At 56.1% G+C, this 22,185-nt stretch overlaps 1 protein-coding gene across 3 annotated transcripts in view; it reads left to right on the forward strand.

The window, feature by feature from the left end:
* Window positions 1–5,352: 5,352 nt before the first annotated feature.
* SHF (Src homology 2 domain containing F) overlaps window positions 5,353–22,185 on the forward strand; it is a 74,101-nt gene continuing 57,268 nt past the window's right edge. Inside the window, exon 1 of one of the 3 annotated variants that reach the window (XM_084641456.1) lies at window positions 5,353–5,912. In XM_084641456.1, coding sequence (XP_084497582.1) covers window positions 5,490–5,912 — 423 coding nt within the window. In that variant the 5' untranslated portion in view covers window positions 5,353–5,489. The remainder of the gene's footprint in view (window positions 5,913–22,185) is intronic. The other 2 variants (XM_084641455.1, XM_084641454.1) reach the window with 2 other exon arrangements.

Raw genomic sequence — 22,185 nt, forward strand, 5'->3', positions numbered from 1 at the left:
ACCACAAAGTTCCCACCAGGGGATCAGAAACTGAGTGACCCATTCCTGTATCATCGCTGATTGCTTCCTGTGTCCCACAGGCCCCAGCCAGGATGCAAGCAAGCAACACCAAAAGGCGCCTGCCAGGCCAGGCCAGGCCAAGCCAGTACCTCAACCATCCACGCAGGAGTCACTCAGGACAAATCCAAAGCAGTGACCGGCACCAGGTCACTACTCAGAGCTGTCACCTTGCCCCAGTGATGGGCAGAACGGAGGATGGCACTCACCAGATACAGACTCAGGGATACCCCAGAGGTGGGAGAGGGAGACACAAAGTGCAGCACAGGCCCGGGGAGCCACTGCGCAGGCAGGGCCACTGAGACCGAGACAGCATCCCAACGCAAGGCACTGCAAGATGTCTCAGTAAAGAGGGAGCAGGAAAAGCTGCATCCAGCCTTGGCATGTGGTGCTGCACTAGGGGTCACCTGCTGCCTGGTGAAGGACAGGGGCCAGTGACACCTGGGCTGGGGATCAGCCTCCGAGGGCAGCAAATGACCAAATGGGGTAGCGGAGGCTGACAGAGGGTCTCTTGCTTTGGCGGCACTTGTCTAGTTTGCTTTGCAGTCAATACAGTCCCTCTGGGCTGAGTAAAATTGGCCAAAAGGTGGCAGTGTGACAATGTCACCTGCACACGGGGTTTCCTTGCACCTCTTGGGTCTGTCTCAGGGTGGGCTAGTAACTCTTGAAATGCTTCAGTGTAGACAGTATCTTGGCTGACAGGAGGGGCTCTCCCATTGGCATAGGTAAGGCACTTCACTGAGAGACCGTAGCTAGGTGGATGGAAGAACTCTTCTGTTGACTAGCGCTGTCTACACTAGGGATTAGGTTGGTTTAATTAACTCAGGGGTGTGGATTTTTCACATCCCAGTGACATAGTTTCATTCAATTTTCTAGTGCAGACCAGGCCAGTATGGTTAGGCTTCAAGGTGGAGGTGTAATTTCCAGCTCAAGTAGATATACCCACTAGCTTTGATCAGTACCAGGTTTACCGTGGCTCCATGGCGCCAGGCCCACACTCAGAAGTGGCCCCAGTGTCCGGACTTTGGTCCCACCTCTCCAACCCGCTCTGCCTGGGTTCTGCCCAGACAAGGCCCCACCCACCACTCACTCCTCTTCATCCCTCTCTCTCCCACGTAACCCCTGGGGTGTGAGTGGTGGGCTGAGCCTGGACCAGGCCCCTCCAGGCATGTGGGTCCTGAGGGAGCCTGGCTGGGGCAGGCCGGGCTCCCGCTCTGTCCTGGTTCATTGAGCCGCTTCTGAGGGGCCAGAGGGATCCGTGACCGGCCCTAGCAGTGCTGCAGGCTCAAGTAGTCGCTTCCAGCAGGCCAGTGAGTGTGGCTGGGTGGCAGGAAGGGTGTGGGGGAGCGGGTCTCTGGAGGGTCTGTGGGGGCGGAAGGGGCACTGCGTAGTGGGGTACTCCTGGGGGAATGAAAACAGATCCCCTGCAGATTTCTTTGCTTCCCTTTCAAAAGTGACGGAGAAGCAAAGGGATGGGGATGGCAGCTGAGAACGCCCGTGAGCTTAGTTTGGGGGGCAGTGCCCTCGAACAGAAGCAAGGCATGGGGGCACATGGAGTCACATGCCACTGCCTCCCCCGCTTTCTGCAAGCAGCTGAAAGAAAGAGGGTGCTGCTCAGAAAATGCCACTTTCTGGGTCCTAGTGCTGGTTGAGCTCCCCTTCTGTGTGCTGGGAACCATCCTGTTTTCTGTACAACAGTGAGTGCCTATGGTGGGGAAGGGCTGGGGCTCGGGGGAAAGAGGCAGTGGGGAAGGAAGAGGGTGGGATGGGGAGGAGATGGAGGGTGGGGAACGGGCATGGGATGGGGAAGAGAAGGGGACAGGGGAAGCACGGGCAGGGGGGAAGGAAGAGGATGGGATGGGGAAGAGATGGAGCAGTGGGGAAGGGGCATAGGATGGGGAAGAGCAGGGGATAGGGGAAGCAGGGGCAGGGGGGACACTGGAGCCCAGCATGCAGCATCTCCTTGGCAGAAGCTGGGGCTCCCCTGTTAAGCAGGCCCATCGAACCCTCACCCTGACAAGCCCCACCACCCCTGCATCTGTACGATCCTGATGAGACCCCCCCAGACACCCTCCCCACTGAGCCCTAACCACCTGCACCTGGACCCCCACCCAAATGAACCCCACCTCCCCTGCCTCTTGACCCCCTCCCCCCCACTGAGCCCCAAACACCTTAACCTGGATCCCCTGCAGAGTCCCATTGCCCCTGCACCTGGAACCCCGCAATGAGCTTCTGTGCATCCAGATCTCCCACTGAGCCGCCCGCACCCAGATTGCCCCACAGAGAACTCTCTTACCCCCACCTGGATCCCCCCACATGAAGTCCCTCTGCACTTGGATCCTGCTCCCGGGCTGAGCCTGCTCACCCACACCTGGTGCGCCTGGCATAGGGGGGCAGGGCCCCAGGGTGTTTCTGGGGCAGGCCTGGCCCTTGCACTGTGTCAGGGTTGAGTGCAGCCTCACTGCCGAGTCCCTGTCCCAGGGTAGGGTTGGGGGAAGCTGCAGGGTGATCTCCCACCTCCATGCAACCAGTGGCCTGTGCTCCCCACTGCCATGGGGGAGCCTCCACATTTATTTATTGACAAATAAAATGTGCAGAATTTTAAAATATTGTGCACAGTATTTTTAATTTTTTGGTGCAGAATCCCCTCAGGAATATGGGGTATTGTGCAGCTGTGATGGCGGGACTGTGAGGAAGGTGGTGGGAAGGTCTATGGGTGGGGGGCTCTGGGCGAGCGGTGTGGTGTGCAGGGTGCTGAGCAGTTGTGGTGGGAGGCCAGCGGGGGAGGTCTCTGGGAGGGGTGGGGGCTGGGCATAGAGATCTGTGGTGGAGGTCTCTGGGCGAGGAGGCACTGGGCTAAGGGTGGGGCACTGGGCACAGGGGAGGTGTGGTGCGGGCCTGCCCTCAAGGGGAAGGGGCTTGCTGGTAGCACAGGGCTGGGCAGACCAGTGTGCCTCTGGCAGCTGCAGATTTGTAAACCGTGCCCTCCTGCTGGGCTGCGCAGAGCGGGGCTGCTCCCGCTGCGCTGTGCTTCATTGCCCCCAGCCCGCCCTTCACTCTGGAGACCGACCATCCCACCCCCCCTGCACCTTGCCCCATGAAGGCCCACAAATATGTTTGGCACCGGGCCCACAAAAAGTTAATCCGGCCCTGGCTTTGATGGAGGGGGCACACTAAAAATAGAAGCGTAGCTGCTGCGGCACAGCTGGTGGGAGGGGCTAGCCACCTCCAGTATGATCCTGACTCGAGCTGCGAGCCCCTCTCCTGAGAATCAGGGGGCTCTGGCTGTGCAAACTACCCTGGAATAGCTCTACTCAGTCCAGCTCCTCCACTGGGACAGTGACCAGGGAAGGGGACTCAAAGGAGGAGTTTCCCTGGAGGGTCTGTAATAGCAGCGCCTCACTCCTGAGCCAATTCTTTTAATCTCTGCCCTGTATGCATTGCCTGCCCTCCTACTCCAGCCCTAGGCTCCCATCCATCCAGCTCTGCCAGTGCTCCTCAATCCAGATCCACACCCCCTCTATTATTCCAGCCCTGGGCTCCCCCTCAGCTCCGCCAATGCCCCTCAAACCTCCCCCACAGCCCCCCCCTTGCAACCCTAAAATGCTGCTGATGCCCCATCTTCTGCAACATCTGCTGTTTCAGTTCTGGGTTTCCCTTGTGGGAAGACGCCATGTGCCACTGGTGGCAAACAATGGTATTCTTGCAGACACCAAGCAGAAGGATGCCATCAAACTGATTTTCAATTGCGTCTCGAGAAGCACTTTTAAGGCAGCTCTCCGGAGAGGCACACCCAAGGGAGTTCTGCTGCAAGCCAGTGCCTCTGCAGAGCCCCACCGCAAGACTGTGTGCCTTGGCAGGTGGCCACAGAACCCATTTCAAAGCAGTTAGCTATTGTGTCTGTGTGTGTGCATGCATGCTCCATAACTCCTGCATTCTAGAACTGAAGGAGAGACAGGGACCCTGTACTCTGTGGCCAATGTGACTTCTGTAGTGGGACCCTTGGAGTCTATATTCTGTGGTGCTCCCGAGCAGCAAATGGCATGCAGCTTTGGGCAAGTCCACAGCTGCACGTTGTGGTCGAACTAAATATGCAAGTGACTGATGCAGTCATGAGACTTCCCTGGTGTAATCTGATATGCAAGGCCAATTATTTTGATGCTGCTCCCACATTTTCAATGTGTGGCAGATTTATACATTGAGGTGCAGCATGGTACAGGGGGCGGCCCTGGGAGGCTGTTTGGGGTTGTGGGAGAAGCATGTTCTGCTGTAGTGTTCAGCAGCGAACTGCTAGTTAACTCGGTTGACATCTCCATCATTAGGTTTCAGAATAAACACCCATCAAGGTGACTGACAGCGCTTGCTAGGCTGTTGGCAGACTCAGGTAGGCATCACTGGAGCAGTTACAGAAGCCCTTCCAAGTGAAAACTGAGTGTGATTCAGAGACCTACATTCTTGGTCCCTCACTCACCAGCATGTTGGGCAAGTTAGGTGTTTTCCCAAGGATTAGGGAACAGCGTCATGTCTTGTCTGAGTCACCAGCCCTGCCAGCTCCCCAAGGCAACAGCACCTGGAGTAACAGTGACCACCTCCGGGGCAGGGGACAGAGGAGTGGCCCAGCCAGAACCAGGACCCTTAGATAGCAGCTCCGGTGCCAGCTGCCCTGCATGGGGCACACAGTGGGAGGGCTGTTGTGGCGGAGGGAGCATTTCTAACACTGTGAGTGATTGCACCCCACCCCCTAGCACTGTCCTTGACCCTGTGTGGCCCTGGGTAGCCAGTGACCCTTGTGCCAGGGCTGCACCAATCATTGTTTAGATGGGGTGCTTTGGGTTGAGGGGAGATGTGGAGGGGGCGCCAGGGTGCCCAGTGTACTTGGATTCAGGCAGGGGGCACACAGAGCAGTATTTGAGTACAGAGCATGTAGGGGGGTACAAGAAGCCGGGTGTTGGCGGGTGCAAGGATGGGGCACAGCAGGGTACACGGGGACGAGAGGGTTATAGGTCAGAGGTGGTAGTGCGAGAAATGGGTGTTGTATAGATAGGACACACCCAGAAACTTGGGGAGGGGGCAGGAGAGTGCATTGGGGTGTATGGCATGCAGGGACCAGTGTGGGGCACAGGTGAGCCTGGGGGTACAGTACGGAGGTGCAGGGAAGTACCGGGGTGTGGGAGCACAGGAGAGGGGAGGTGTTAAGGGTGCAGCAGAGGAGCGCGCGGGAGGCACTGGGGGGCGCAGGAGCCTGGGGACGCAGGAAGGGCTGTGCGGGATACGAGGGCGCAGCGCAGGTCGGTGCAGCAGGCGCCACGGCTCCGGCAGGTGGCACTGGCCGCCTCCCCTTGGCCGCCTCCCCCGCTCTTCCCCCTCCCCGGCCGGCGCCGGGCTCCGGGCTCCGCCGCCACCGCCTCGGCGCTCTCAGTCCGCCCGTCCCGATGCTGCTGAGCGGAGCCGCGGCCGGCTCGGAGCGCGCCGGGCCCGGGCCCGGACACGGACCCGGACCCGGGGGGGCCCCGCAGTGCGTGGGCAGCATGGCCCGCTGGCTCCGGGAGCACCTGGGCTTCCGCAGCGCCAAGCCCGCGCCGCCCGCGCCGCCCAAGCCCGACTACCGGGCGGGCCTGCCCCAGCCGCCGCCGCCGCCGCCGGGGGGCGCCCCCGCCGCCCCGCTCTGCCCGGCCGCGGCCCAGCCCGACATCCTGGCCGCCTACAAGCTGCAGCGGGACCGGGACTTCGAGGACCCCTACACGGGGGCTGGCCCGGGGGGCCTCGCGCCCGACGCCCGCTACGGCTCGCCCAAGCACCGGCTCATCAAGGTGGACGCGGCGGAGAAGGCGCCGGAGGAGCCCGCCCCGGAGCAGGTGAGAGCCCCGCGCCCTGCCCAGGATCGTCCCGTCCCCGGCTGGCTCGCCGCTGAGTGCGGGAGCGGGGCTCGCTGGCTCGGCGCCCCTGGCCAGGGGCCAGGCTCGTGGGGGCGCGGCGCCCGTGGCTTCCCGCAGCCAGCCTGCGGTGCCGGGGGAGTGAGCCCCTCGCGGCGCCCTGCCCAGGGACGGAGAGTCCCTGCAGCGGGATCCGGCCCGAGCGAGCGGCCGGCGGGGAGCTGCGGGAAGGAGGCCGAGCGGGGGGCACGGGCTAGGCCACATGTTGCTCTGCGCGTTTGTTTACTCCGCTCCTGCTCCGGCACTGCCGGGCGGCGGGGTCCCGTCAGAGACTGCAGCAGCGGCAGGATTGCTTAACCCTTTGCTCGCCAGGCAGAGCCGCTCTGAAGCAAAGACCTAGGAGCTCCACCGACCTGCCAGGTGCTCCTAGCGTGCCCGCCCAGGGCGCTGGAGCAGTTTGTCTAGTGGGGGTGCTGAGAGCCATTGACCCAAACTGTGAACCCTGTATATGCTGGAAACCACTTCAAGCCAGGGTGTGTGGCTGCACCCCCAGTTCCAGCCCCTATGTGCCCGTCCTGGAGCCAGGCTCCGCCAGGGACTCAGGTCTTCTGGCAGGGGCAGAGTGGGATAGGTGCCACACATGGGTAAGCCATTAATGGCTACTTGATACCGCAGCCTGCAGCTGATCTTGCACAGAGGGGCTTTGCCAAATAGGGGCTGAGAGTGAGTCATTGCTTGATGACATGTGGGCTTGGTGGTTGGAAGTGATGCACGGGTCTGCCCGTGGAGGTGGGTCCGAGAAGGGATTGCAACAGCCCCTCCTTATCAGCTTAACTCCATAGTTGCTGACCAGTCACACCTCTTCATTTTCTTTGAGGTCAGCCCTGTTTTCTCATGGGCACTCTGTGAAAGTAACTTTTCGAGCTGCCAGAGCCCCCTGTGCCTGCTGGGTGCTGCTGAGCGCAGCCTGGAGTACAGGGAGGTGGTGGAAGGGGGCATGGCTTTGTCTCTTTCAGCTGCTGACCTGAGGGCTGTTGCCCTGGCAGAGAGCCTTCTCCTGGCCAAGTGGGGTTCCTTTTGGCAAGCTGAGAGCTGCCTTTCCCCAGAGGGATACTACCTCCCATTGTTTGAGATCTCATTAAGAGCTGCACTTGTGCCGAAATAGCTCACAGATTATGTGTGAGCTAGGGCTGGAAGTGTCACGCCTTCCATCCATTGTCCTGACAGCAAGAACATGCCACTCAAATGTCAAACAGCAGCTCCCTGTGTGAGGCAGAAGCGGCTCTGGCAGCCTCCACCACCTCCTCGCCTTAAACGGGTAGATTCCCCAGAAGGGTAAGTGTGCTGGATGAAATGCAAGTGCCTTGGGCCCGTGGCCCCCTTGCTTAGTGCGGTGGCAGACGAAGCCTCGATTTTTGCATGTGCTGGTCCCCTTTACCAGCCCCACTGTATTCTTGTTTGTTTCCGGCAGTGTGCTCAGTGTAAGGACAGGCACTGTCCCTGCCTGAGTGTTGGTTTCCACCCTAAGCAGGCTCAGCGCCGCATGGTTCGCTCTGTTAGCATTGTCCCATGCAGCGAGCCAAGTGGCCTGTCACACTTTGGTTTTCCTTTAATCTCTGCTCGGTAGCACAAGAGCTTCCCTGTTTTGTCTGTGTCATGCCCCATCTGCCGGTGCTGTGGGGCCATGTTTGATCCTGACCGGGAGGGTGCGTTAGTGCTCTGTCCAGGCAGGGTGTCAGGGGCGCGAAGCAATGGACAGCCTCATTCGCTACATTGTCCTGTGTTGTACTTCATGGCATTTGTGCCAGTTCCTCAGGGACTGGAATTAGGCAGGACGTCACCACTATCCCACCCTCTTCACTCTGCCTCCTTCTACATACGCTCCCCAGCAGTGTGTTGCCACTGCCCAGAGGGCAGCCTCATCTATTTCTGATCTTGCAGGGACTGCCCAGGCTTCCATCATTTTCACCCTGCTCTGCACCATGGTGCTCAGCAGGAGCTTAGTGCAGAGCCATCTTGTGCCACAGCAGGAGCAACAGAATAACTCTTGGGGTAACATGGGAGGGAGCAGAGAGGCTGGGTGTGGGAGAAATAATCCCAGGCTGGGGAAGAGAGAGCCTCAAACTCCTGGGAGAGCACGGGAGGAGACTTGCTGAGACTGGCCACAGTCATGCCAGTATTTAAGAAGGGTAAATGGGACAGGAGCTGGGCCAGCCTGCCACCAGTCCTGGGCTACAGAGTGGAACCGCTCACACGGGATTTCCCCCAGTAAACGGAACTAAAGCCAATCAGCACAGCTTCACGGGAGATAGCTTTTGTCAAATGAACTTGATATCTCCCTTTGACAGGATGACAAGTATGGTTGATAGAGGTAACTGTGTGGATGTAATAACATGCTTGGGTTTAGCACCACATGCCATTTGGATTAAACAAGCACTCTACGAAATCCAGAGGGTGTATTTTAAATGGAATAAAACTGGCTAATTGATAGATCTCTCTAATTGGTTGTTAACGAACAATCAGCAATGAGTGCGAAGTTTCTTGTGGGTCCCTGCAGGGGTGTGTTCTTGGCCTGGGGCTGTTCAATTTCTTTATCAATTATCATTGCTGGGGAAGTTTGCAGACACACAAAGTTTGGTTGGGTGGTAAATGACAAAGGGGACCAGTCCCTGTGACAGAACCATTTGGATTGCTTAGTAAAGCAGGGTGCAGTCAAACAGCATGCATTATAATCCAGCCTAATGCAAGATCGGGCTTCTAGGACAAAGGGGTGCAGGCCATATACCAACAGGATGGGGACTGTATCCTGGAAAGCAGGGACTCTGGAAAGGACTTAGGGGTCATTGTAGATAAACAACTGAACATGAGCTCGCCATGTGAATCTGTGGGGAGAGGGGTGGATTTTTTTAACAGAATACTGAGAAGAGATCGCCTCTGTATGTGGCACTAGTGAGACCATTACTGTATTCTGGTTCTAGGAGCTACACTTCACAAAGAAAAGTTGAAAAATTGGAGAACGTTCAGCAAAGAATATCTGCCTTATAAAGCAAGACTAAAGCGCAGTCTGTCTTGTCAAAGATAAGGGTATGAGATGATTAACTCATGGTCTATAAGCACCTGTGCGAGGAGGAGACTTTCACTAGCAAAGGGCTCTTTAATCTAGCAGCCAGAGGCAGAGCAAGGCTGGGAGTTGAAGCTGGACAATGTCAGACTGAAAATACAGTGCATATTTTTAGTGGTGAGTATAATTAACCATGGGAGCAGGGTTGTGGTGGATTCTCGATCACTTGGAGTCTTTACAGCAGGTTTGGGTGTCTCTTGCTAAAAGATCTACTGTCACTCACCCACCAGCTGTTGAGCTTGATACAGGGTTCACTGGGTGAGGTTGTCTGGCCTCTCGATGCAGGAAGTCAGAGTGAATGATCAGAGATGTTTCAGACTGCCGCTGTGGCTGTGCTCGAAGGCCAGCGCGTGCAGGACTGTATCACGTGACGGCATGGCTGCAGCGTTGCCCGGAGGCCAGCGCATGTAGGACTGTATCACGTGACGGCATGGCTGCAGTGTTCCCCGGAGGCCAGCGCGTGCAGGAGTGTATCACGTGACGGCATGGCTGCAGCGTTGCCCAGAGGCCAGCGCATGTAGGACTGTATCACGTGACGGCATGGCTGCAGTGTTGCCCGGAGGCCAGCGCGTGCAGGAGTGTATCACGTGACGGCATGGCTGCAGCGTTGCCCGGAGGCCAGCGCGTGCAGGAGTGTATCACGTGACGGCATGGCTGCAGCGTTGCCCGGAGGCCAGCGCGTGCAGGAGTGTATCACATGACGGCATGGCTGCAGCGTTCCCCGGAGGCCAGCGCGTGCAGGAGTGTATCACGTGACGGCATGGCTGCAGCGTTGCCCGGAGGCCAGCGCGTGCAGGAGTGTATCACGTGACGGCATGGCTGCAGCGTTGCCCGGAGGCCAGCGCGTGCAGGACTGTATCACGTGACGGCATGGCTGCAGCGTTGCCCGGAGGCCAGCGCGTGCAGGAGTGTATCATGTGACGGCATGGCTGCAGCGTTGCCCGGAGGCCAGCGCGTGCAGGAGTGTATCACGTGACGGCATGGCTGCAGCATTGCCCGGAGGCCAGCGCGTGCAGGACTGTATCACGTGACGGCATGGCTGCAGTGTTGCCCGGAGGCCAGCGCGTGCAGGAGTGTATCACGTGACGGCATGGCTGCAGTGTTCCCCGGAGGCCAGCGCGTGCAGGAGTGTATCACGTGACGGCATGGCTGCAGCGTTGCCCGGAGGCCAGCGCGTGCAGGAGTGTATCATGTGACGGCATGGCTGCAGCGTTGCCCGGAGGCCAGCGCGTGCAGGAGTGTATCATGTGACGGCATGGCTGCAGCGTTGCCCGGAGGCCAGCGCGTGCAGGAGTGTATCATGTGACGGCATGGCTGCAGCGTTGCCCGGAGGCCAGCGCGTGCAGGAGTGTATCACGTGACGGCATGGCTGCAGCATTGCCCGGAGGCCAGCGCGTGCAGGAGTGTATCACGTGACGGCATGGCTGCAGCATTGCCCGGAGGCCAGCGTGTGCAGGACTGTATCACGTGACGGCATGGCTGCAGTGTTGCCCGGAGGCCAGCGCACGCAGGACTGTATCACATGACGGCATGGCTGCAGTGTTGCCCGGAGGCCAGCGCGTGCAGGAGTGTATCACGTGACGGCATGGCTGCAGTGTTCCCCGGAGGCCAGCGCGTGCAGGAGTGTATCACGTGACGGCATGGCTGCAGCGTTGCCCGGAGGCCAGCGCGTGCAGGAGTGTATCATGTGACGGCATGGCTGCAGCGTTGCCCGGAGGCCAGCGCGTGCAGGAGTGTATCATGTGACGGCATGGCTGCAGCGTTGCCCGGAGGCCAGCGCGTGCAGGAGTGTATCATGTGACGGCATGGCTGCAGCGTTGCCCGGAGGCCAGCGCGTGCAGGACTGTATCACGTGACGGCATGGCTGCAGCGTTGCCCGGAGGCCAGCGCGTGCAGGACTGTATCACGTGACGGCATGGCTGCAGCGTTGCCCGGAGGCCAGCGCGTGCAGGAGTGTATCACGTGACGGCATGGCTGCAGCATTGCCCGGAGGCCAGCGTGTGCAGGACTGTATCACGTGACGGCATGGCTGCAGTGTTGCCCGGAGGCCAGCGCGTGCAGGAGTGTATCATGTGACGGCATGGCTGCAGCGTTGCCCGGAGGCCAGCGCGTGCAGGAGTGTATCACGTGACGGCATGGCTGCAGCGTTGCCCGGAGGCCAGCGCGTGCAGGAGTGTATCACGTGACGGCATGGCTGCAGCATTGCCCGGAGGCCAGCGTGTGCAGGACTGTATCACGTGACGGCATGGCTGCAGTGTTGCCCGGAGGCCAGCGCGTGCAGGAGTGTATCACATGACGGCATGGCTGCAGTGTTGCTCGGACTGCAGGTATCACAGGTTGTTCTCCTGAATCTGAGCTTTCTTTTTAATAAACTAACCCTTTTTAGTCCTGGTTGTGAAGAGAACCTTGACAAGGTACCCTGAGTGCTACGTGTTCAGTAACATCTGCCTGACTTTGTAGAGAGCCTGACACAATCGCTCTGAGACGGGGGAGCTGCTTCATGTCTCTAGATAGTTTAAGTCTCTATCCTAAAGATGACAAATTAATTGTCAACATTAACTATTTTAGTGCTGGTCATTGTAGCAGAAACATTCAGCTAAATTTCCTCCCTGGTTACCCCATGACAATTGCTGCGGAGTAGTTAGGCTGTGCAGTATGAATGTGTGTGTGTGTTTGGAGGATGGGGAGACACAGGGTAAGAAGCATTCAATTTAATATCCAAATAACATGAGAGAGTGCTCTGCTGATTGCATTATTCACCCTCCTATTTAATTAAAACCTGGCACTTTGATTTAAATGAACCTGCCACAGGCTCCCTGGCCTGGTACCCCAGAGCGCTGCAGAGTCTTGCTGCAACATGTAGGGCTCCTCTGCTTGTGGGGATGAGAGGGGAGTCCCTGATGATAGGCTAGGACGAGGTCCATTTGTCTACGTTTCCTGGGTAGATAAACCCAGAAACCAGCTGGAAGATTGGAGTGGAAAAGTCTCCTCCATGCATTAATGAAAATGAAATCCCATCCTTCCCAGGCTGGTTCGTTTATTAAGGAGGAGCAGTGGCGACATGGCAGGAAAGGAGGCAGCAACGTTTCCGCTGAAAGCCCAATTTTCTCCCCACTTCCAATCTGATGTTGCATGTCAGCTTCAGTTAGCAAGTTGGTGTGGGAGCCCGAGGGCTGGGACAGGGAGCCATGTGAATTGGGGTTGTTTGGTCAAGGGGGTCCTGAAATGCAACATAGCCCCCTTCCCTCCTCCCCGATTTGTTTTCTAAGTTACAGCTGCCTGTGCGGCTTTCTTGGGGACACGTAGGGCAGCAGAAGGCAGTGCCCACGGAAGGCGCTGCCTTTGCTGAGATCCAGTGCCAGACACCAAGAACCAGCTCCAAGACCTTTACAGTGAAAAGCTGTTGACTCTGCAGGGCCAGCTGGGTTTGTAGCCACACAGAGCTCTGTGAGTGCCAGCAAGACCAGACAGGAATCCCTGGAGGGTCACTCCAGATCCTCTCACTAGACTTGGTCACTTGGGTACCTGTCCAGCACAGCAGCTTCTCACCAAGGCAAGACCACGGAATATGCTTTGGTGTGGGTCGATCCCCTGCACAGCTGAGCCCACTGCCCAGGGCTCTGACCCCAGCTCTCTCCTCTACAGGGAGAAGACGCTGTAAAGCCATGTGAGACACCAGGCAGACCAGCAGGAATAAGGGAAATGGGAAGCCAGCAGGGGATGGGGCCTTGGCATGGATCCTGGGACCACGTTCCTCCTCTCAGCTTCTCCCTGGACTGATAGGGCTTTGCCCTCTGGTCAGCAGGCAGGCTCAGATCAGTGTGACTGTAATCCTGGGTGGGGGTGGAGGCAGTGGCAGGATCTGTCTTGGAATTGATGTAGTGAAGGCTCTGGGCTTTCTGTTTCTGGAAGGTATTTATCTGCCCTCATTCTCAAAGTGTCTGAGCTGTGCACAGTCTTTATGCATTTACCATTGTATAACGCTGCCCTTCCTCCCAAGGCTGGAGTTCCCATTTCACAGATGGGAACTGAGCCCCAGAGAGACTAAGTGACTTGCCCCAGGTCATGCATGATGTCTGTGGCAGAGCTGTGAACTGAACCCAGGGCTCCTGTGTCCCAGGGCAGTGCACTGGTCCATCCTCCTTGTCTGCCAATGGAAGTGTTCCTTGGTGTCCTGAACGGTCAGTGCTGTGTCTGGCTCCAGGACTTTGGCTCAGAGGCGAGGGAGCAGGAACAGGCTGAGAAGAGCTGCTCTGGCAGATGGAGTCCAATCAGCTGGCCTGCAAGCTTAGAGGTGGGATGAAGCCAGCACGGTGCTAAAGGCAATGCTTGGCATTCACTTGGGGCGAGCTGCTGCAGAGGTCGCATGGAGCTCGCTTGGGGCGTGTTTGTTAAGGATTCGACAGCGCGAGCTGCTCGGTAATGAAATTCACAGGTCTGCTGAGCAGGGAGGACGGGAAGGGACCTGAGGAGGAAGCTGGGCTGCGTGTAGGGAGTGATAATCACAAGCACAGGTGGGAGCGGGGCTGAGAGGCCTGGCTAAGCATGGCCAGTGCAGCCGCTTGCAGTGCTGGGGCTGCAGGAAGAGGCCTACGTGGTCTGGGAGCTGTGCCTTGGGCAGGTTGGTGAGAGCACTTTGGCAGCACTGGCTCGGCTGTGATTGCATAGGGCGCACTGTGCCACCCTAGGGGCCATGAGCAGGAAGTGCTGGTGGGGAGGGACAGAACAGCTCAGGAGCGCCGTGTGTCGCTAGCTAGTGAGTCACTCTGTGGGTCACTAGTGATGGCGTGTGTGTGCATCAGCAACAGCTATGCCCATCAGCCCTTGGGGTCAGGCAGTGCTTAATTTGTAATGGAAGAGGTGCCGGGGCTCAAGCAGTTTTTTTACATGGATAATATGCAGCAAGCCCAGAGGTGCTGAGGCTCAGTGCTGGCACAAATTAAGCACTCGGGTTAGGGGCTTCCCAGGAGCCACAGGGCGAAGGGAAGAGAGGGAACTGGAAAAGTTACTGTTCGGGATGTGCGTGGGGCCAGGGGGTTGTGTCTGCAGGGCAGGGCTGGCACCCCCAGTGCTGGAGGTGGCAGAGATTTGGCTGGAAGGTGTGTAGTTGGTAGTGGTTATAGAGAGGCTTCTTGGGCCTTAAGGTATCTGCTTCCCTGTGGAGGTTGATGGGGAGAGGGCACCAGCGTGGCAGCCTCTCTGTGCCCAGCATGTGCTTTTCCAGGGAATGCGGTAGCTCGCCCACTCTGCCTGGTGAGCTGGGAGCAGGGTGCAGTTTCCTGTCCCCAGGCGAGCCGCCTCGCCTCCCTGCATAATGCAGAATTACCGGTAGGACTCTGTGCTTGTGTGGGATGCAGCCTGTCCTCTGAGCTGCAGGGCGGGCTTTGCAGGCTGCTTCCTGCTCTGCAGCTCGGAGCAGGCCCTCACCCTCCCTCAGCTCTGCATGGTCTGCCAGAGACACCTTCCATGCAATGGGGAGGGGGAGCAGGGGGCCTGGCTCGGCCCAGCTCCAGTAACAGAGGGGGAAATTTTTCTCAGAAACACATGAGGCCTTTGAGATGCTGGCTTCCTTGGGTGCTTGCTGGGCTGCTGACAGCAGCTGCCCTGGTAGGCTGTGAATAGCAGCTTGGCTTCTTGGTGCTGCCCACAGGGGACGACTCTGCCTGTCTGCAGGGACAGGTTTATTCTGCTTGTCTCTAGCCCCGCCCCACTGAGGATCTCAAAGTGCATTGCAAGCGTTCCTGCAATCTCATCGTGCTATGGGGCCAACGTCATGGGCCCCTTTGTACAGATGAGGAAACTGAGGCACAAAGGAGTGAAGTGCTGCACCCAGGGTTACACAGTGAGTCACTGGAACAAGTGGGGATAGCACCCAGGAGTCCTGACTCCTTCTCCTAGCATTGGTCTATTCTGTTTCCCTTGATGGCTTGTGGTCTGGTGGCTCTGTTGGAGAAGCTAAGTCTCGATACCCCGCTGAGCACTGGGGATGCCTGCCCTTGGGGAGCGGGGCCCTCCCAGGCTTGTCTCCACTAGACCTATTTCTGTGAGGTCTTCCCTGAGGGCAGCTCCCTGGAGGTAGCAAGGGTGGGAACGCTCTTGTAGACAAGGGGCTGGCATCTCTCACACTGCGTTGTGCAGACCGGTGCTGAGCAAGCTTAGAGAGTGCTCTGGCGGCTGCTAGAGCCCTGTCTGCATTAGGACTCTGGTGCTGGGGGGATGAGCACACATTCCCCTCTGTTCTTGGCTTGGAGCAGAGCTCACTACAGTGCTGCTCCCTTTCTGCCCCTGCTGGGGAACTTGGCTGGCTGGATTTGCCCTGGTCACCTCACTGAGCTCAGCCCCTAGCAGAGGGGCCAGGACTGGTCCTGGAGCCATGCAGAGAGGGAGGGGGATAAGGGCCTCTGGCTGTCCGGCCAGTCTCTCTTGTGTTGCCCCGGGGCCCATGGGTGCCACAGGTGAACAGCTGGAGTGAGGCCCAGCTGTGCAGGGATCCTTGTGACTGGGTATGCAGGGATGACAACAGTGTGCTGTGAAGGACCTGCTTGGGGAAGACCCAGGCCCAGTCATAGGGACCTGCCAGGTCATCACTCCATTCCACCCGTACCCACTTCTGTGGCGGCTTCATTTTAACCGATAGGCTCATGTGACTTCATCGGCTGATAGCTGAGCCCCACCTGTGACTTGTGGTAATGGTACCAGGCCAATGCTCCTCTGCACCCTTCCGCTCTAGAAGCCGTGTTGTGTGGAAAAGCCGGTGTCAGGGTTACCTCCCCACTCTGAACTCTAGGGTACAGATGTGGGGACCTGCATGAAAGACCCCCTAAGCTTATTTCTACCAGCTTAGGTTAAAAACTTCCCAAAGGCACAAATTCTTCCTTGTCTTTGGAATGGTATCGCTGCTACCACCAAGTGAATTAGACAAAGATTTAGGAAAAGGACCACTTGGAGTTCCTGTTCCCAAAAATATCCCCCCAAGTCCCTTCACCCACTTTCCTGGGGAGGCTTGAGAGTAAACAAGGTGAGCACAGACCAGAACTTTGGGGTTTTAGGACACTAAAAACCCCGGTCAGATTCTTAAAAACAGAGCTTTTATTATAAAGAAAAAAAAAGTAAAAGAAACACCTCTGTAAAATCAGGATGGAAGATAATTTTACAGGGTAATAAGATTTAAAACACAGAGGATTCCCCTCTTGGCAAAACTTTAAAGTTACAAAAAAACAGGAATAAACCTTCCTCTAAGCATAGGGAAAATTCACAAGCTAAAACAAAAGATACTGTAATGCATTTCCTTGCTATTACTTACTATTTCTGTAATTTTAGATGTATCATTCAGTAGGAGCTTGATTACTTGCTTGGTCTCTCTCTTTGTCTCCGGAGAGAACAACAAACGCCCAAACAACACCCCCCCCATTTCAAAGTATCTTCTTTCCCCATTGGTCCTTCTGGTCAGGTGCCAACTAGGTTAATGGAACTGATTAACCCTTTACAGGTAAAGGAGGGATTTTATGCTACCCTTAGCTGTAAATTTATGACAGCTGGCCTCTGGCCTCCTTCACAGCTGAGCTTTACCTGCCCCCAAAAGTGAAAAGCTGCAGTTCCTATGGCTCCCCTGCCCTAAGCGTGTGTTCACTATGTGATCGCATAGCACACGCAGGAACACTAACTGCTCCAGGGGGACCACTGCTAGAGACATGGCCTTTGGAGCAGACAGCAGCTTGGGCTTACGTTTCCCCAGCTCTGAAAAGCTCAGCGGCTTCTCTTCCGACTTGCCCCCGTGGTTCCCCTTTGGGCTAAGGCTGACAGTGACAAATGTCAGCCCCAAAAAGGAAGTGTCGGAGACAGTTCTGAAGAGCCGAGGGCACTCTTGCCCGTTCCCCAGGGATATAAAGCTGTGGGAGTTGCTTGGTGGTTAGTGCTGTGTGCTGATCCCCTGACATTACAAATCTGACTGCCCACCCTGCTGGCCAGTGTCCTTAAAACAAAATCCTGCTTTCCATGCGAAGCGTGACTGTATCCGGGGCTGCCTGGACTGGGCGCCAGGTGGGTGACTGTCTATCAGGGAACTGGCACGGACTTTTGGAGGTATCAATAATTCCTCAGAGAGCCGGCAGTTAGAACATTTGTAGTTCAGATTCTACAAGCAACCTTACCTCTGACCTCTGCCGCTAGGACACAAAGGCCCCTACTCAAGACAGCTGCAGTCCCGTGCACCCCTGCATGATCTGCAGCCACTGCACGCTGGCGCTCTTCAGCCCACTGCTCCGTATCCCCTCTGCAGGCCAGACTTTCACACAGACCACTTGTTCACAATTAATGAGATTCTTTTATTTGAGCGTTTGCATAAGTTTGTATGTCGGGGTATGTGCACAACCCTGGTGTGTGTTGAATGTAGTGTGTGTGTGTGTGTGCACACGCACATTAGGGTGCTACAGTATACATGTACCGGTGTGTTTGGGTTGGATTGTGCCTGTAACCGCCTGGTGAACGCATGGTCCATATCTTGCTCTGTGCCGATCCACACAGGATGTGAGTTATTAAAGCCCCAGCTCAGGAGACCAGTTCTCCAGCTCAAGCTGTAGCAGCTCTGGAGGTTCCTAGTTCAATTCCCAGGTATTGATGAAAATAGTGCCCGTCACATGCACAAACCAGCCTGCTTGTGTGTGTTAGGGTGACGGGATGTCTGCGTTGTCATGTGCACCGGCCCAGTGTGTGTGTGTGGTAGTGTGAGCCTGTGCATTTGTGTCAGGGTGCATGTGTGTGTGTGAGATACACATTTAATGTTCAGTCTCGTCTCTCTCCATCTGGTTTGGTTTGTTCTTGCACACGGTGATCATAAAGTACCCCAGCAAGACGAGGCTGCCCGTTGTGCTAACGGAGCTGAGCACACGCACGTTTATACACCATAACATAGACTGTGTGTGTTGTTTAGAAAGTGCCTGAATGACATAGGAGCCCAGCTACTTGTCCTGTGGTACCCTGCGGGCTTGTCTGCACATGGGGCTGTCCTGGAAAAGCCAGTGTGCTTTAAGCGCACCCTCGGCCTTAATCCCAATAAACGTGCCAGTAAACAATCCTGAGACCCAAGGGGTTCTGTGGAGAGCGGTCGTCACCTTCTTGGTCCTGTCTACATCAGGGAGGGGCAAATCCTGCGCGCCGCCCAGAACCCGGTGTTCTCCCTGCTTGGCTGGGAGCCGGATTGGGTGTGAGGGCATCATGTTGCCCTTGTGCAGCTTTGAGCAGCTCCCATGTCCCTGCCGCTCAATGACTGTCTTAGCTCTGCCTGCAGCCGTGCCGTCCTGGGGCCAGCCCTGTCCCTTAGCCCAGGAGCTCCGTGGCCGGGCCAGCTCTGGACACGCTCCCTGAATAGTGGCAGGGCTGGGCTCAAAGAGGAGCATGGGACTGTTCTAACCATGTGTTGTGTTGGGGAAGGGCTGGGGCTTTTGTGAACTCCCACAGAGCCTCCTCAGCGTACTCCAAATCATGGGAGCTTCTTGGGCCAAGACAGCATCCCAGCACCAACAGGAGCTGAGCCTCATGCCACCATGTACCAATAACAGGAGGTAGTCGAGTGCGGTGGCCACTTGGGAGCTGAGCTATCTGGACCTCTGCCATCCTGCGCGGCTGGTCAGTGGAGTGACAGCTCCGCTCCAGTTCTTCGTGTCTGCATGATGTCTTACACGCCAGCAGTGCCGCATGCAGGAAAGAACGCCCTGCCAGGCACAAAGCCCTAGGGAAAATGCCAGTTTTGCAGTTATCCAGGCAACCTTCCTTTGACCCCCTTGTGTGTCAGAGTTGTGATATGGTCTGTAACTGGTGGGACCCCTACCTCATCCAGCACACAGGATGGGCGGCTCTCAAGGAATGGGGCTGCAGCTCAGGATTTCTTTGGATCCTTGACATGTGACATAAGACCCCTGCTTTGTGTACTGCACCCCCTGTGAACCCTGCATAGAATGGGGGATTGTCATCCATTGTCTCCTGGGCTTCTCTGGGTTGCTGCTCATCTGTGAAGGATCGGAGGAGCTCAGGTGTTAGTGGATGTAACTTCTCAACACCCGTGTGCGCGTGTGTGGGTGCGTGCACGCGCACACAAAGGGGGGGTGGGTTTGGATTCCTCCAGATGGGACACTGGCAGAGGGAGATTCAGATGCACGTTTTCACTAAATTTGGGACCCTCAGTGACTGAGTACCCAATGGGTGGCATTGAGGGCCTGGTGTCAGAGCAGTGAGCAGTTCCACGCCCTATATAGGCAGAGACTAATTAACCCTCGCATCCCCAGAGGCAGGTGAGGAAGGGCCATCTTCATTTGAGAGAGGGGGTGCGGATAGATAGGCAGAGTCGAGTGCATGAGGCCACAGAACAGGCCAGTGAGAGGTAGGATTCGAACTTGGGGCCTCCTGACTCCAAGCTCTGTGCTTGTTCCTGCAGACCTCCCAGGTGTCTTGAGCTGGATGCCCATAAATGAGGCGCACACAACCAGGGGTGCTAAAACAGTGGGAACCAGGGGGTCATGGTCCCCACACACTTTTACTGGCCATAAGAGTGAGCGATGCTGGGGAGGGGACAGAGAGGAATGAGCGGGGAGCGGGGTCTTGAGGGGAAGAGGTGGCATGGGCGCAGGGCCCCGGGAGAAGGGGTGATGCTAGGGTAGGGGCTTAGGGAAAAGGGGCAGCACGTGGGCAGGGCCTCAGGGCAGTGTAAGCACGGGACCTCAGGGGAAGGGGCAATGTGGGGGCCAGGGCCACAGTTTGGATGCCAGTGCCCCCTCCACTTTTAGGGACCTTCTGCCACACCTGCACACAACTAGTGATCACCTGTGAAAAGTTTGGTGCAAGTGACTTGCCCAGCATCGCACAGGAGCTCTGTGGCAGAGGCAGGGATGTGGTCCAGTTCTCATTAGCATTCATCTGCCACAGCCATGAGGCCATCCTTTCTCTTCTTCAATCCCGCACTTGGTTCACTACATGCCTTGCAACTTCTGCAACAGATGTGGCAGGGGTCCTACAGGACACAGCCTCCTTCACGACACAGCCCTGATTCATCCCCACAGCAGCTCCAGCCTGCGTAGTGAATGAGGCAGGGGGCCTCTGCAAAGAATAGTCTGTGATCATGTAATTACAGGGTGTCATAATGCATGCAAGCAAGGCTTTTGAATTAAAGTTCAATGGGCAACCTACATTCTGGCATTTCCTAACTGCGAATGCTTGGCTTTGCAATTTAAATAACAGATTTTGTGAGTAATTTCCTAGTTTAAAAAAAAAATCCCCCCCAAAACCAAATCAGTTTCTGTTGCAGCTGTAATTCCTGCTCCCATCAGTAAGGCTGGTCCTTCTGGACCTTCAGCATAGACTTCTTACCACTGGAGATACAGCACGGACTCCAGTAGCTGGACGCAGGAGTAGACTGTTATCCTCTGTGGATCAGCCGCTTCAGGGGAGGTGCACAACACATTGACTGGGTTACATCTGCACAAGTAGCCCTCTTTTACCTGCAACATAGCCCCGCCCTTAGATTTGCTGTCTGAGACACAGGGTGGTTAAGCCGCAGAGAGTGGGCTGCTGTATTAGACTCCTGGACTCTCTTCCCAGCTTGGTAACTGCTCAGTGGCCTATGAAGACTTTGCTCAATTATAAGGGTTATGAAGAGCTCCGGAGGTGCTCTGTGCAGCTCAGTGACCGTGTGTGTGCACAGGTGTGCGTATGTGTGCGGGGTTATAGCGTCCAGGGGTTTTGGCCGCAAGCCAAGTCCAAGTTACAGTGGGCACAGTGCAGATGAGAAATGGTTATTTTCAGCAGCTGGTAACTCAGTCCAATCTGTTTGGATTTAGGTGGGCTCAGCAAATGGCACCTCCCTGACCCCAGGGCTATCCCTCTGCTGAATTTCATAGCCATGGAGGCATCAGAGGTGTTCAAAAATACTGCCTGAGGAGTATTTACAGTGAAAGTGTTAGACGGCCACTCCTCTAGTCACACTTAACTTCAGCAGTGACTTCGTGTGCTGTCCTGTCAATGATATCGACCGACTGCCCCACCGTCTGTGCGGTGGGGAAGTAATTCTTTCTCCTGCTGCTGAGGGCGCTGCTACAGTTTTACCTTGGAGTGACAGTGTGCAGAAGATGGGGTCCGGATTGCCATTGGGGATGAAGTGGAAGGGCTGGAGTGTGCCCTCAAAGGGGGTGAGGAAGCCACGGTCTTTCTCCTTATATTTATGTCTCCCTGCTGTTGAGGTTCTGGGGCGGATGGGGAGTATCATGCCACGGTTGCTGTGTCTGAAGATTCTGGAAGTGAATCGCTGGCCGGGTGAGTGGTGCAGGGTGAAGGACTTCGGGTGTGTGGGAATTGACCCACTTTCTAGGGGAAGGAGGCTGTATAGGTTGGATGGCCTCCACCTCAGTAGAAGCGGGACCAATCTCCTAAGAGGCAGGCTATCTAGAGTAGTCAGGTGTGGATTAAACTAATAGCAAAAGGGGAGGATAAAAGAGGGAAGAAATGGGCACTCAGCACAAAATCAAGATGTTGAGAACATAATTAAGGAACCAAAGGACACAAAGAGAAGAAATTCTTGAATTGTGTGTATGCCAATGCCAGGAGCCTGGGTAACAAACAAGAGAAATTGGAATTGCTCATTTATGAGCATAAATTCAATCGAGTTGGTATTGCTGAAACCTGGCAGGATGATTCGCACAATTGGAATGGTCAAATCAATGCTTATAACCTATTTATGAAGGATCAAGTGGACAAAAGGGGAGGGGGAGTGGCACTCTGTGTCAAAAGTGGCATCACCGTTTCCAAGTCAGTGATAACTTGAAAAAAAAACGATCTTGAATGTCTATGGATCAATGCCCTGACAGGTAAAGCACAAGATGGTGTCCTGGAAGAAAGCTGATGATGTGCCAGGGTTTTAAAAGGGTAAACAGGATGACCCAGGTAACTGTTGGCCTATCAACCTGATGCTGATCCTGGGCAAGATAATGATGCGGTAGGGTCGATTAATGGTGAGCTAAAGGAGGGTGATGTAATTAATGCAAATCAACATGGGTTTATGGAAAATAAATTCTGTCAAACTAACTCAATATCTTTTTTTTTTTTTAATGAGGTTTGGTTGATAAAGATAACAGTGTTGACGTAATAGAT

This window comes from Lepidochelys olivacea (assembly GCF_965140295.1).
Source record: "Lepidochelys olivacea isolate rLepOli2 genome assembly, chromosome: 10".
Classification (NCBI taxonomy): domain Eukaryota; kingdom Metazoa; phylum Chordata; order Testudines; family Cheloniidae; genus Lepidochelys; species Lepidochelys olivacea.